General features: G+C 35.8%; 1 protein-coding gene and 1 long non-coding RNA gene across 2 annotated transcripts in view; one reads left to right on the top strand and one right to left on the bottom strand.

Annotated features, from left to right (window-relative positions):
* Nucleotides 1-2129, top strand: part of LOC138714985 (ubiquinone biosynthesis O-methyltransferase-like) — a 35373-nt gene extending 33244 nt beyond the window's left edge. The window contains exon 7 of the mRNA XM_069847335.1: nt 1756-2129. Coding sequence (XP_069703436.1) covers nt 1756-1874 — 119 coding nt within the window. The 3' untranslated portion in view covers nt 1875-2129. The remainder of the gene's footprint in view (nt 1-1755) is intronic.
* The window catches only part of LOC138714990 (uncharacterized), a 182341-nt gene that overhangs the window by 46603 nt on the left and 121734 nt on the right, over nt 1-14004 (bottom strand). The window lies entirely within an intron of this gene.

Here is a 14004-nt window from a genome sequence, read left to right as displayed (position 1 = left end):
ATGCAGCAATCTACAAAAATTATTATTATTTATACCATTTAGGAATATAGTTATAATCACCACTTTCATGTGTTAAAATAAAAACTAAGTTGTAAATTACCTAGAAACACATGAAATTGGTTACTATAACTATAAGCCTAAGTGATTGAAAGTATTAAAAGTGTCTTTGCAACGATGAATATTCTCAACAAATCATAAAGATATTAGAACTTTATATTTCATTTTTGGTGCCTAATCAAGATGCATTATTTATACTCCGTTCACTCACCTTCTTGGTTGTTGTTCAAAATCTATATATATATATATATATATATATATATATATATATATATATATATATATATATATATATATAATTTGAACTGGTAATGGAAATTACGGGAAAACGGCTGGACGGATTTTAATAAATGACCCCTCATTTTGAAGCTTAGAACTCAAAGTTTTTCGGAAAAATAGTAGTTTTCAGTGAAATGTCAATTTTTAAACATAATTTTCCTATTTTCCAAAATCCATCTGTCGTCAGTTTTGAGAACTAGCTAATAGCGTTCACTGCCGACTTGATATTCCCTTCGCTTTTTTGTAAAGGAGAAGGGAAGCGAGCATCAAGTCGGCCGTGTTGCATTTCAGAATAAAACAAAACGCATACTACAGTAAACAATATTACACAAAGGCCATGATCTGTAAGAATGCTGACATATTTAAAGCTTAAATTAAATTGGTTATTAAAAACTTAACTTACTAAAAATAATTTACAGGTTCGATTCTGTGGTTTGTAATTTTCTGGGTACAGCTGCCTATTGGATATTAAAAACTACAAAACTTGAGGTGGTTTGAGGACATTACCATTAGAAATAAAATATTATTGTAGTTAATGCCATGATGTGACTATTTTTCATTAATTATACATATTAATGCTATATTGATGATATGAAAGTAAAACGTTTTGGGGTTATATAACTAGATATAGAGAATAATTTAAATTAGATTTTGATTTCTCTATTTTACTGAGTGGGGGCTATATAGTATATGTTACTGAAAGCTATAAAACTTACGTAAGATAATAATATTGTTAAAGATCAATTATTTTTATAATTATTAATCAAGTGGGGTTGGGTCTTTTTCATATATTTAATGGCGGTGTGGTGTAGATATTTATATGCGTGGTTCTCTTCAGTATTGGCTCAAGAGAGAGTATCCTTCATTGTTATGGAAGCAAATAACTTTCCTAATGTCTGGTATTCTTCATTGAAAATAAATCTGAAAAATGTTTATTTGAACGTCTAATGAACTTAGTTTGCAGCATTTGCTGCACAAGCCATTAGTCTCATATACAAATCTAAGTGTTCTTCAGGCACATAATGCTTCAGGTTTTCCAAATCTATAATTTTATGGGACTTGATTAAAAACCCTTCCTGATGGATATGCTAATTGCAATTGCTGGTCCATGCTTGGAGCCACGACTTCACATATTCTTCGAGCCGCGCCTGTAGCTTTATAATCTTGTTTCCAGTAGTGCTTTATATGGATTCTAATCGCAAACTTGTAACTTACATTTTAAATTCTTTGTATTAATAATAAAAATGACGATTGACATATGCACAAAATACATCCTGTAAAGTGCAATGCCCAACTAAAGAAAATCATTAAAACCTAACGAAATACCAGACTTAAAACAATACCGACATTATTTATGAGGCGACCTAGTATCGTCTATACGTTTATTTTAATTACTGCTTATTCTCTTTCAAATTCCAGATGACTGCAGCATTATACGTACCCGTGGAATGAGGACGACGATGTTTGAATCGGAATGGTATTGGTCAACAAATACAGACATGTTCTATGCAGTTCACGCAGTACGAAATAACGAATAATTTAGCAACACTAAAGTACTGCATATGTATCTTCTTACTTTTGAAGGTTACAATGTATCATAGCGGCAGCGTATCGCTTCCTGTTAAAAGTGTTGGAGAGTGCATCGTAATATTAGTTCAGTCATAAAACGGCGACTTCTTATACTGTCGTTCTTAATTTGGTGTTTTTGATTAATAAACATATTTACTGAAGAGACGATTAATTTAATTAGCGACTGTTTGTCATCTTCTATAATAAATGAGCACTTCAACTAGCATAGATTTCATTACCCATAACTGGACGCATAGTCTTTCTAGGTATTGCTGTGACTTTCGGGAACGTAATTACTTTGAGAGCATCTGTTTGTTGGTTCTCCAAGTCAGACTCAGCGACATTTTCGAATCCAGTATAAATTATTTTATAATTAAATAAGTGGTTAATCGCAAGACTATTTTTTGACCAGTGTAGGTTGGGAAGGTATAACAAAATCTGAATCAGCTTAGTAAGAGAATAATTTAAATTTGTTTAAATAAGTATTTAGATTATGCAAAAAATCTCATATATAAAGATTTCAAAGCTTTAGACATCAAAAAGAATTACAAATATACAGAGTGATTCAGAAGGATTTACCGTCACTTACGGAGCTTATTTCCGAAGACATTCTGAGCAAAAAACGTTATACAGGGTGTTTAAAAATACGGGGCATAATTTCAGTTATGTATTTCCCACATGTAAACAATCAAAATAGTTCATTACAGCATGTGTCCGGAAATGCTTTATTTCCGAGTTATGGCCTTCACAACATTGAAATTCACCGGAACGTTTTTCTTTCCGCACGTCGTTGCCGTCAAAGGAGACATTAAGAGGGCACTCTGACAGTTCATTCCGAGGCGAAGGTTACATTCAGTGTTGTGTAGGCGTTAGACTGTGCGACATGTATTCAAATCAAGAGCTGGCAGAGATACACTTCATGTACGGTAAGGCGGAGGGCAATGCTGCGCTGGCTCGTTGTTTGTACCAGGAGAGGTACCCAAGCGACAATGTCCAGATCGGAAGACATTTGTACGTCTCCATTACCGTCTGTGCGAGTATGGAAAATTTAACTTTCCTAGTTTGGGAAGGGGACGACCAAGATCTACAACTCCAGAAGTACAAGAGGAGATTCTGGAGGCTGTGAACATGACTCCTTCTATCAGCACACGAAAGGTAGCGTTGCAAGTCAATGTTCCTCATGCGACTGTCTGGAGACTGTTGAAAGAGTAGGTATCAATTGTATCCTTATCATTTGCAACGTGTACAGGCCCTGTCACCAGCAGATTACCCTGCACGAGTTAGGTTCTGTCAGTGGTTCTTGCAGGAGTGTGGTGTAAATCCGAACTTTCTGCCTTAGTATTATTTACAGATGAAGCACAGTTCACACGAGATGGGATGGCATAACAAATTTCCACAATCAGCATGTATGGGTGTATGAAAACCCACGTGCAACTGTTCCATCTCATCACCAGGTGCGGTTCTCCCTCAACATGTGGGCCGGTATCATTGGTGATCGATTAGTTGGACCCCATGTACTTGTAAACAGACTTACGGGGCAGGCATACACAAACTTCCTGGAAAACACCATACCTCCTCATGTTTTAGAAGACACTCCACTGATCAATCGTCAACACAATCACTTCTTGCATGATGACGCTCCTGCACACTTCAGTCGTACGGCTCGCCGGTACTTGGATCGAATGTTTCGTGATAGATGGATAGGTAGAGGTGGCCCAATTGCTTGGCCTCCACGCTCACCTGATCTGAACCCTCTCGATTTCTACTTGTGGGGCCATTTAAAATCATTGGTTTATTCGTCTCTGGTGCCTGATTTGGAATCCCTTGGGAATCGAATTGTGGTATGTTCTGAGGACATACGCAATACTCCTGGAGTTTGGGATCGCGTTCGCAGGTCAATGAGACATCGATGTGAGGTCTGTATTCAAGCAGGAGGTGGACATTTTGAACATCTTCTGTAATGACAACGACCTGCGGAAAGAAAAACGTTCCGGTGAATTTCAGTGTTGTGAAGGCCATAACTCGGAAATGAAGCATTTCCGGACACATGTTGTAATGAACTATTTTGATTGTCTACATGTGGGAAATACATACCTGAAATTATGACCCATATTTTTGAAACATTTGTTGTATATAAACATTTGTCGTAATCTCAATATTTTCAGAGTTACACTAATTTGAAATAGTTAGAAAATTACTTTCTTCCTTTAATTTTAAGGGTAAAAAATATTACAAATAGAGAATGAACTATTCAGAAGTGCCATTTCTTTAATTGGCTAGTATTCTGAAGCTAAAAATGTGTTGTTAGTTGCTTCGTACAGATTTCGTTTTTCAATTTTTAACTAAAAAGACATCATTCTTACACACTTATCACAAAAATTGTTACAAATCATACGACTTCAGCAACATAATTCTTTACAGCTTAATTATGCATCCTGATGTACAGTCCTAAAGAATTTACAATAGTCGCGTGATTTGTAACAATTGTTGTGATAAGTGCGTAAGAAAATGTAATTTTGTAGTTAAAAATCGAGAAAAAATCTGTACATAGCAAGTATGGAATTCACAACACATTTTTAGCTTCAGAATACTAGCTAATTAAAGGAACGATACTCCTAAATAGTTCATTCTGTATTTGTAATATTCTTTTATCCTTAAAACTCAAGAATAATGGTAGTTTACAAACAACTTCAAATTAGTGTAATTTTTAAAATATTGAGATTAGGACAAATGTTTATACGACACTTTTCGCTCAAAATTCTTCGGAAATAAGCTCCGTAAGGGACGGTAAATCCTCGTGAATCACCCTGTATATTATTAACATATTGACACAACAAAAACAAAACTAAGTACTCGCCAAATTATCATACTTGTTCTGCAAAGAGGTAATTTCGAGGGAATCATACCAGACGGGAGTATCAACAAATGTTGCGTTATTGAAATATTTTAATGGATTCTATTTATGTCTGAAGACAATCGTTTAAGAATTGCAATGGACTTCAGAAATAATCAAAGAAAGTATCTTGTTATGTAGAAAAGGATAGGAAAAATCATTCTATATTTATATATGGCTCTAATGCAGGGATGCAAAATTTGGGAAGAGAGGGTTGGAAGCATGGGGAAAGAGTGTGTTTCCCCGTCCACAAGGCCTGAGCCTTCAATGACGTATCAGTGACGTTTGACAAGAACATTGCATACATATCTCTTCTCCCCTCTACCATATCCAATGACGCAAGATTTGAAGGGAAGGGATGAGTTACGTGTTCCGGCTTGTGACGTCTGCCGCAATTGTAGCACAGTTTTGCATCCCTGCTCTAATGTAAACTTGTAGTTTTGTTGATACACCCTTCTGGCATGATGCCCTAGACATACTCTCCTAATAACTGAATTTCGTCTGAGGCATAGCTCTAATTTCGGTCCAAGACTACAGTATGTAGTTCTTTCATTAATGATCCTTAGCTAGCATTCTTGTAGTTTATTACACTGTCCGAAGACCGGTTTGAATCTAACAAGTGACACCAATAAAGTATAACTCATGAAGCAACTAAACCAGGAGATAATGGGGTAGGATGGTGGTTGCCCTTTCATTGCATATATCGCTGACTAGCAACATAATACACTTCAGATGTATATAAATTGTTATTCCCCCCGACACATGTCAAGTGAGATGTGCTGCCTGACCAGCGTTGCCAACCTCATGCGTTGGAATTTTCCTATCCATTGCCTGTTTTCCCCCTAGAAAGGATTGAATTTTTCTAAAAACTTAAACATATATTAACGATAAAATAAATTATTGTAAATCTACAGACTAATTACAGTATTTATTGAATAGTAGATCTATGCTGAATAAAAAATCAGAAAATTTTGCAAGAAACAGAATAGAGTATCATCCTATAATTCCATAATATCAAGTTATAGGGGAACTAGGCCTAAAATGACATACCTTAAGGAAATCTTGAAAAAAATATGTATTCTTACCAAATTTGTTTTGGTCAATTATATATATATATATAACTGATATTACAATATTAACACATATAAGATCAACAGAAAGTGGAAAATACTGACAATCTTTAACTGAAAGATATGTTTGAAAACAGACAAACTATGTCATTTTACCCAAGTTACTAGGGTAAAATGACAAACTTAAGTTAATTTTTACATAGTTAAAAAAATGTTTGTTCTCTTATATACACTTGCACATTCATTGTGTGCCCATGAGAAACATTTCTTGCACTGTAGCCATGTTTCTTCTGGTTTATATTAGCTGTAAAATTCATTGCAGTACAGACAAGGTGCATCGTTCTCAACATCACTATCGAAGTCACTCTCTTCATCTTGGTCCCCATTGCTTAAATCAAACTGAAGCTATGTTTTTCCTCTGTTTGTTGAACGGCTTTCTTCTACAGCCCTTCTTTCAGCTTCCTTTAATTTTAATTCGTTAATGAAAGAGATGCTCGATTTGGGACCCTTCGTGTGTTCTCTTTCTTCTCACCACAGATCTAGTGCCAGAGGGAATCGGGGAGATCTCTTGCTGTGTCACATGAGGTGAAGGCCTCGTTTGTGACGCTTCCGCTGCTGGTGCAGTTAGTGGTGATGGCTCTATCGTATGTTCTTTTGCATTTCTTGTTGTTGAACTGCTCTTCTGTGTTGCATCCTTTGGCCCGTCTGTAGGGACTGGATTCGTTAGAGGTCTGTCTGTGGGCGCTGCAAGACTAAATAAGTGATCAGGAAATATGTCCGAATTGAGTGGACAAATTCCTGTTGAAGAAAATTCACCCAATGCATTGGTGATGATTGCAGCTTTTCCATAGACTTCAGAAAATAAGTCCGCAATTTAAAACTGTGTAATCACCCATCCAGGATGGTTCTTCAGCCACTTTCTAACGGCCTGATCATATGTTTTCAAAGGCCCGAAGAAAGAGACATCAAGTGGCTGGAATCGGTGGGTACAGTGACGAGGGAAGGCTAACATGACGTGTAATCACTGTTGCCAACTTCTGTGCACTATAGAGCTGTAAATCCAAACTCATCTTACAATGTTTTGCACAAAAGCGCTTTTTGGTGAACTAGGTGCAAGTAAACTTCAAACTCGCCAAGCCTAGCTCATTCATAAGAGGATAAATCAGAGTAACAAAATTCAGTGCATTTAAATATTGAAAATATATTTATTTTAGAAACTTCAGGGTTTTATATATTTTAAAGAAATCCCCATCTCACCTATTTTAAAATCAGTTAGCTTTACGAAAAATTCAGTCGAGCAATGAGAGAGATGCCACTATATATTACATAATTTCACAGAAGTAATCACTAATCATCCATTGTAAACAAATTTGACACAATTTTGCAAATCGCTATCGTCCATAATATATGGCTTCTCATTTCCAGTCAAAAACATGCACTTGGGTAAAATGACATAGTATGCCATTTTAGCCAAGTAGGTGGTATGTCATTTTACCCGGAATGAAGAAGAATAAGAAGTAGTGTTAGTACGACCTAACCTCTTTATGAATTTGGATATTGTAATGCTTTTTATATAGGGAAATGTTCATGTTTTCAGTCATGAACATTATGTCACTAATATCTGAAACTTAAAAAGACAAAAAATACGTAACATACCTCAACAATATTATATCGTCTTGCACTTTTTTCCTGTAGTTGCACCTGCTTCACCAAAAAGCGCCTTTGCTTGCTAAAACTTGGATGTAACCACTGTTTCCAGCTTCTGTGCACTATAGAGCTGTAAATTCAAACTCAGCTATGTGTTTTCACAAAACACATAGTATGTCATTTTACCCAAGTATGCATTTTAGGCCTAACTCCCCTATCTAAACACACATAACAGCCACAAATGTCTAGCATCACACACTAAAAATCTTTATAAGTTACTAGAAGATAAAGAAATAATAATGCGTACAAAAATTTAAGAATTAAAATAATATCCTATCAATCAACATTTCTCTATTCAATATAGTTCAGAGTTAAGAATAAACACATTAAGATACCCGAAACTGATCACACACAAAAATTATTTTGTGATGTGGTTCTTATCCTGAATGTGAAATCAATTCACTCGCCATCACAAAGATCTTCTGATTTCGTATTAAAATCACACATATATACAGATTTGAATTTTTATTTCACGCTATTTTTTATATAAAACCCGGTAACAAAGACTCTCTTCTATTATTCTCTTACTTTATAATAGACCTGAAATTATTGTTGAGCTGGCAAGTTTACTCCTTGCCTTTGTTTTTATATTGTTTACAGATGAGAAAATTCCCTCCACAGAAGCGGTAGGGTGTGGCAATATCGCAATATGTCCAACAAGATTAAGAACGAGTGTAACAAGGAGTGGAAATGCCAGCATAATATTATTTTCTTTACCTGAGCAATTTCCTCCCAAAAAGCTTCCACATACCTACATATCGTTATCACTATTAGGAATAATCGCCATTCCTTGTCAGTCATTTCTCTGTTCTTGTGTTGTACGAGAAGAAATTTTAGCTGCTAATGTAGCAATTAACATACATGTTTTCCCAAGAACAGAATGTGAAGTAACCGGCATCAAGCACTTCTTTCTATCCCTCATCACAGAATGTCTTTATATCATCCCCCTACACTGTAGAAATATCTCGTCTCTGGAATTCGTTACCTAATGACGTCAGGGATTTTTTTCGGAAAATTTTGTCTCATTTCATGTTTTTTAGGTATTGCTAGGAGCGTTGATTTGTGTTTTTTTTACTCTATACTAAAATTGCAAGTTTCTTGTTTATGTTCGTTAATTAGTTAGGACATAATTAATTATGATTCTTACACTCATTTAAAGTTTGTGCGATTGCAACCTGTGTATATTTTTGTGTGGCTTTAGTTTGTGATTTTCTTTTTATTTCCGTTGTTGTATTTGTATTTCTGGTGGTGTGGAAGAGAAGGCCTGATGACCTTAATTACACCAGACTAAATAAATAAATAAATAAATAAATAAATAAATAAATAAATAAATAAATAAATAAATAAATACGTCGCGTTTTTTTTATAATTTCACTCAAATGACAATTTTTAGGAAATATAATGTATACATTCAATCAAGATACGAGTGCTATGAGCGAGAAAATCTCAAAACACGATCCAAAAAAAAAAAAAATCTCTAGAATCAATCCTAGTTTCCCTATTTCCCTATATTGCGTATGTTTTCTCTAAACCTAGGAAAATTTTCATAGGGTTGGCAACACTAGATGATTCTTATGATGCAATGTTTCCGGATACGCTGATGGAGAGTGAAACGACTGATTTAATAATTCGACCGTATTTAAAGAGGCAGGTTAATTCAAGAGATCCTCGTCTTGCTAAAAAGAAACAAACCGTAACTTCCAAAGTCGAAGGGTAATAATATCATAATTAGTTGTACATACTAGGTTCAAAAAGTTCCCGGAATTTGCTAGCATCATAGAAACAACGTACCTTAAACACTATTCTACAGCATTTCCTTCAAAATAGTTGCCTTCCGCAACAACACACTTTTGCCAACGCGTGTAGAGTTCCTGGAAGCAGGCCTGGAAGCCATTTTGTGAAACCCGTCTTAGTGCTCTCGTCGCGTTTGCGATAACCTCTTCAGCATTGAATCTCCGTCCTTTCAGATGACTTTTCAGACGGGGAAACAGAAAGTAATCAGTTGGTGAGAGATCAGGAGAGTATGGTGGGTGATCCAAAGCAGTTATGTTGTGCCAGGCAAGAAAATTCTTTACAATAATTGCGCGATGAGCAGGTGCATTGTCATGCATAAGGAACCAGTTGTTTTCTACCCACTTTTCTGGACGTTTCCTTCTCACTGCGTCCCAGAAGCGACGGAGGGTTTCTACGTACAATTCTTTCGTTACAGTACGACCTTCTGGAATGAACTCATGGTGCATGAGACCCTGAGAGTCGAAGAAAACTTCCAACATAACTTTGCTTTAAGTGAGCTTAAATGCGACAGGCTCATGTTAGTAGATTTACTGGCATGAAAAAGAACTCCTGCGGGACAAAATTCCGGCACATCCGGCGATGCTGATATAACCTCTGCAGTTGCGATCGTCGTTAAATAAAACATAACATTTAAAATAACTTTGCCTTTGGAAGTGTGCCTAGGAAATTTTTGCTTCCGAGGAGATGTTTTCGATTTCCACTCAGATGACTGTCGTTTAGGGACTGGGTCGTACAAGTAGCACCAGTTTCATTTTGTTTAAGAAATCACCATCTTCATCAGCCATACTGATCATGTCCCCAGCAAAACACAGAACTTGATGTTTGTACTTTGCTCTGTGGACATAATTACAAAATGCGACGAACAAACGAAACACTATGATAAACAATTGCCTACAACTCAAAACCAATAATTGCCATTATCAACAAACTTTAAGGAAATGACATCATGAATGTTACCAACAAAACAAATGTATAATATCCCTTGTTATATATTAATACGAAAAATGGTAGTAAAATTCCGGGAACTTTTTGAACCTAGTAGTATTATTATAAAATGCACTTTTGCCTGTGCATTTTATTTTTGATGGCACTCCCTTTAAATGTAGTTGCAACTCTCAATTTTAATCTTCTTCGCAGTAGATCTAAGCAACAGCAATTAACAAGATTTATTAATGACAATGATATGGATATTTTTTTGATACAAGAAATAAATGTAGATAATATGCATTTTCTGGGTCCACGGTTTCATGCGATATGCAACCCTGGGGAAAATCCAAGAGGTACTGCCATTGTGTATCGTTCCAGTATTGAAATTAAACAATTCGAAATCCATCCAAGCGGCAGAATAACGACGCTGCTAACAAATGATAATACGCTATACGTAAATGTTTACCTCCCGTCTGGTTCGAATAAAAGAGCAGAAAGAGAACACTTTATTACACATGAATTACCTTATTATGTAAGACATAATTTTGATCATCTATTTTTTGGTGGAGATTTTAATTGTGTGCTCCATGCAAAAGACCAAACTGGAGAATATAATCCATCGATAGCCTTAGACCGCATGATCCTTCAACTCGGTTTATATGATGTGTGGGAAAAACTGCATGGCAACAACATTCGGTTTACGTATCATCACCTGAATGCAGCTTCTCGTATCGACAGAATTTACGTGAACGCAGCTTCAACAGATAAACTTAAAACGGTCAGTACGATGCCAGTTTCCTTTACTGACCATGATTGCGTAATGTTGAAAGTGGAAAAACTTCATCATGTACCACAGATCGGGAAAAGTTATTGGAAACTGAACTCTCAGCTATTACGTGATGACAAAATTACCGAAGATTTTAAATTTTTTTGGGAAGCAGTGACTGATAGAGTGAGACGGTCTTCATCCAACATTCTTCATAAATGGACCTACATTGTTAAACCAGCTATTCAGCAGTTTTTTAAATCCCAAGGCATACAAAGGGCGCGTACTGCACGTAACAAGCTGCGCTATCATTATGAACTCCTGCAGAACATCTATCAACAACAATGTGACGGTAAAGATGTTTTTAAACACATGCAAGTTGCTAAGAGGAGACTCAACTTACTTCAAGAGCGTGTATTGCAAGGTTCCTTAACACGAAGCACAAATATTTCTATCATTGCTGAAGAAAAAGCCGCGCTTTTTCATATTGCTACAGAAAAAATAAAGGTAAAAAAAAGTTTATTCATCAGTTCAAAACACCAGATAACCAAAATATCACAGGTACCCCCTTAATATTGGAAGAAGCTTTCAAATATTTTCAAGCAAGATTTCGCCATAGAGTACACTCTGAGCAAGATCAACATAACGTACTTCATTATTTGCAACGAGCCATTTCACTTGATGATCAACAATTATTAGAACACCCCATTACCGAAGAGGAAATTAGAAGAGCGATAATTTCTGCAAGTTCCAAATCAGCTCCAGGTCCAGATGGAATTACCTACACTTTTTGTAAGGCTTATTGGGACTTCGTAAAAGAGCAACTCCTACAAGTGTTTAATGAAGTATTTAAGTGTCAAGTAGACTGTACGAGTTTTACGGAGGGCATTGTAATTCTTATTCCAAAAAAGCAATGTACCGGAATGATTAAAGACTATAGACCGATTACACTTCTAAATACCGACTATAAAATTCTAATGAAGATTTTGGCAAATAGATTAAAAACTCTGCTTCCCTCAAATTATAGATATAGGGCAAACGTGCGCAGTGCTAGGAAGAAAGATCACCAATATTCTCTCTACTATGAGGGACTTGTTATTTAAAAAAGGAGATAATGATATTGCTGGGTTACTGAACATAGATCATGAGCAAGCCTTTGATAATATCAATCATTCCTATTTGTTTGCAGTGTTACATAAATTGAATATCCCTATAAAACTTATCAATACCTTCAAACAATTATATCAGAATGCATATTCACGTGTACAATTAAACGGGTATTTTACTAAACCAATCGCCATACAAAGATCCGTTCGTCAGGGCTGTCCAATGTCAATGATATTATTTACATGTGCATTAGAACCACTGCTGAGGATGCTGACCCTTTCCTTGTGCAATAACAGACAGATGGTGACTGTACCCCCGGTTTATGCCTATGCCGACGATGTGATTATTTTATGCAAAGAAACAACCGATCCTACACGTATTCAAGAAGTTCTACAAGTATTCGGGAATGCGTCAAACTCTGTCATTAATTTTACGAAAAGTACGTTCATGGCCCTAACTCCAAGAGGACAAACGATATCATCTCAATTTACTAATGTGAATAAAATGAAAATTTTAGGGATACTATTTACACCCAATATCATGGATGTTATTGAGACAAATTGGAAAGATATTGTTAACAAAATCAGATATGGAATCCAAAGACACCTCAGTCGAAATTTGAATGTTATTCAAAAAGTGTGGCTTATAAAAACGTTTATTTTATCCAAAATATGGTACCTTGCCCAAGTTCTTCCGATACCCATTCATACAGCTCAACAAATTGAAAAGATTTTAGGATTCTATTTGTGGAAAGGTTTCGTATTTCGTATCGCACGACCTCAATGCAGATTGTCGACCAAAGAAGGAGGTTTACAGTTAATTAATGTAAAAACTAAATGTGATGCTCTATTTATAAAATAGATAATACGCACTGATCACAATATAGACACTCTAGTGCGTATATCGAACTATGTTGCTTCAGTGCATGCATCCGGTATGACTAGGTCTTTGACAAAACTTACCACTGACGCCAACAAATTTTTGGAAGCCACAAATATTGCAGCAGAACAAATAACAACTAAACTGATCTACAGCTACTTCCAAGATCAAGTGAGGTGTTTACTGAGTGTACAATGTAAATTTCCTAATAAGAACTGGAAGAAGATTTGGTCATATTTTAAAATACCACATATACCATCAAGTTGGAAATGGGAGACATATGCGCTAATTAATGGGATAATTATGACGGAAGAGAGAAAATACATGTACCACATTGTCCCAACTCCACAGTGTAATAAATGTGGGACTATTGATACAATTAGCCACAGACTAACAAGATGTTCAGATCTTACAAGGGGTATTTGGCTGTGGGTTCAGCAACAGCTAAATAATGTGCATAAGGCAACGAACCCGAACACAAATCTGCGGATCGTTTTTGACCTGGACGTACCACAGACTCCTCATTATTTTAGTATATTGTGGCTTGCCATGGGATTTATTTATTATATGTTGAAAAACAAAACAAAAACTTTACCTGACTTTATTAAAGAACTCAGAAGGGTATATTTACAAACTGATGTACATGTTAGGGAAAAACTTCAAACGTTACACTTCCTTACGGAAGAATAGCTACTTCCTTTAATAATGTGAGTGTGTTCTTTGTCATGTGATAATTCTCAGTGCACCTGTGAAGTTTAGAAATCACGTGTCTTATAGCGGGCATGCAGGCATCGTGATGCCTGAGATGAGTTACAGTTATACGTTAAAGCTTGTTGGAATAGCCCCTTTAGTTTGTTGTAAGAATTAAATTCAGAATTTCTAATCTAATTGTTGAAAATGCTGTTTAAAATCCTAATCATTAGTGAGGTCAGTTTCCTTTGAATGTTTGTTTAGTT

Source organism: Periplaneta americana, chromosome 15, assembly GCF_040183065.1.
Source record: "Periplaneta americana isolate PAMFEO1 chromosome 15, P.americana_PAMFEO1_priV1, whole genome shotgun sequence".
Lineage (NCBI taxonomy): Eukaryota > Metazoa > Arthropoda > Insecta > Blattodea > Blattidae > Periplaneta > Periplaneta americana.
This window is presented reverse-complemented; position numbering and strand designations above follow the sequence as displayed.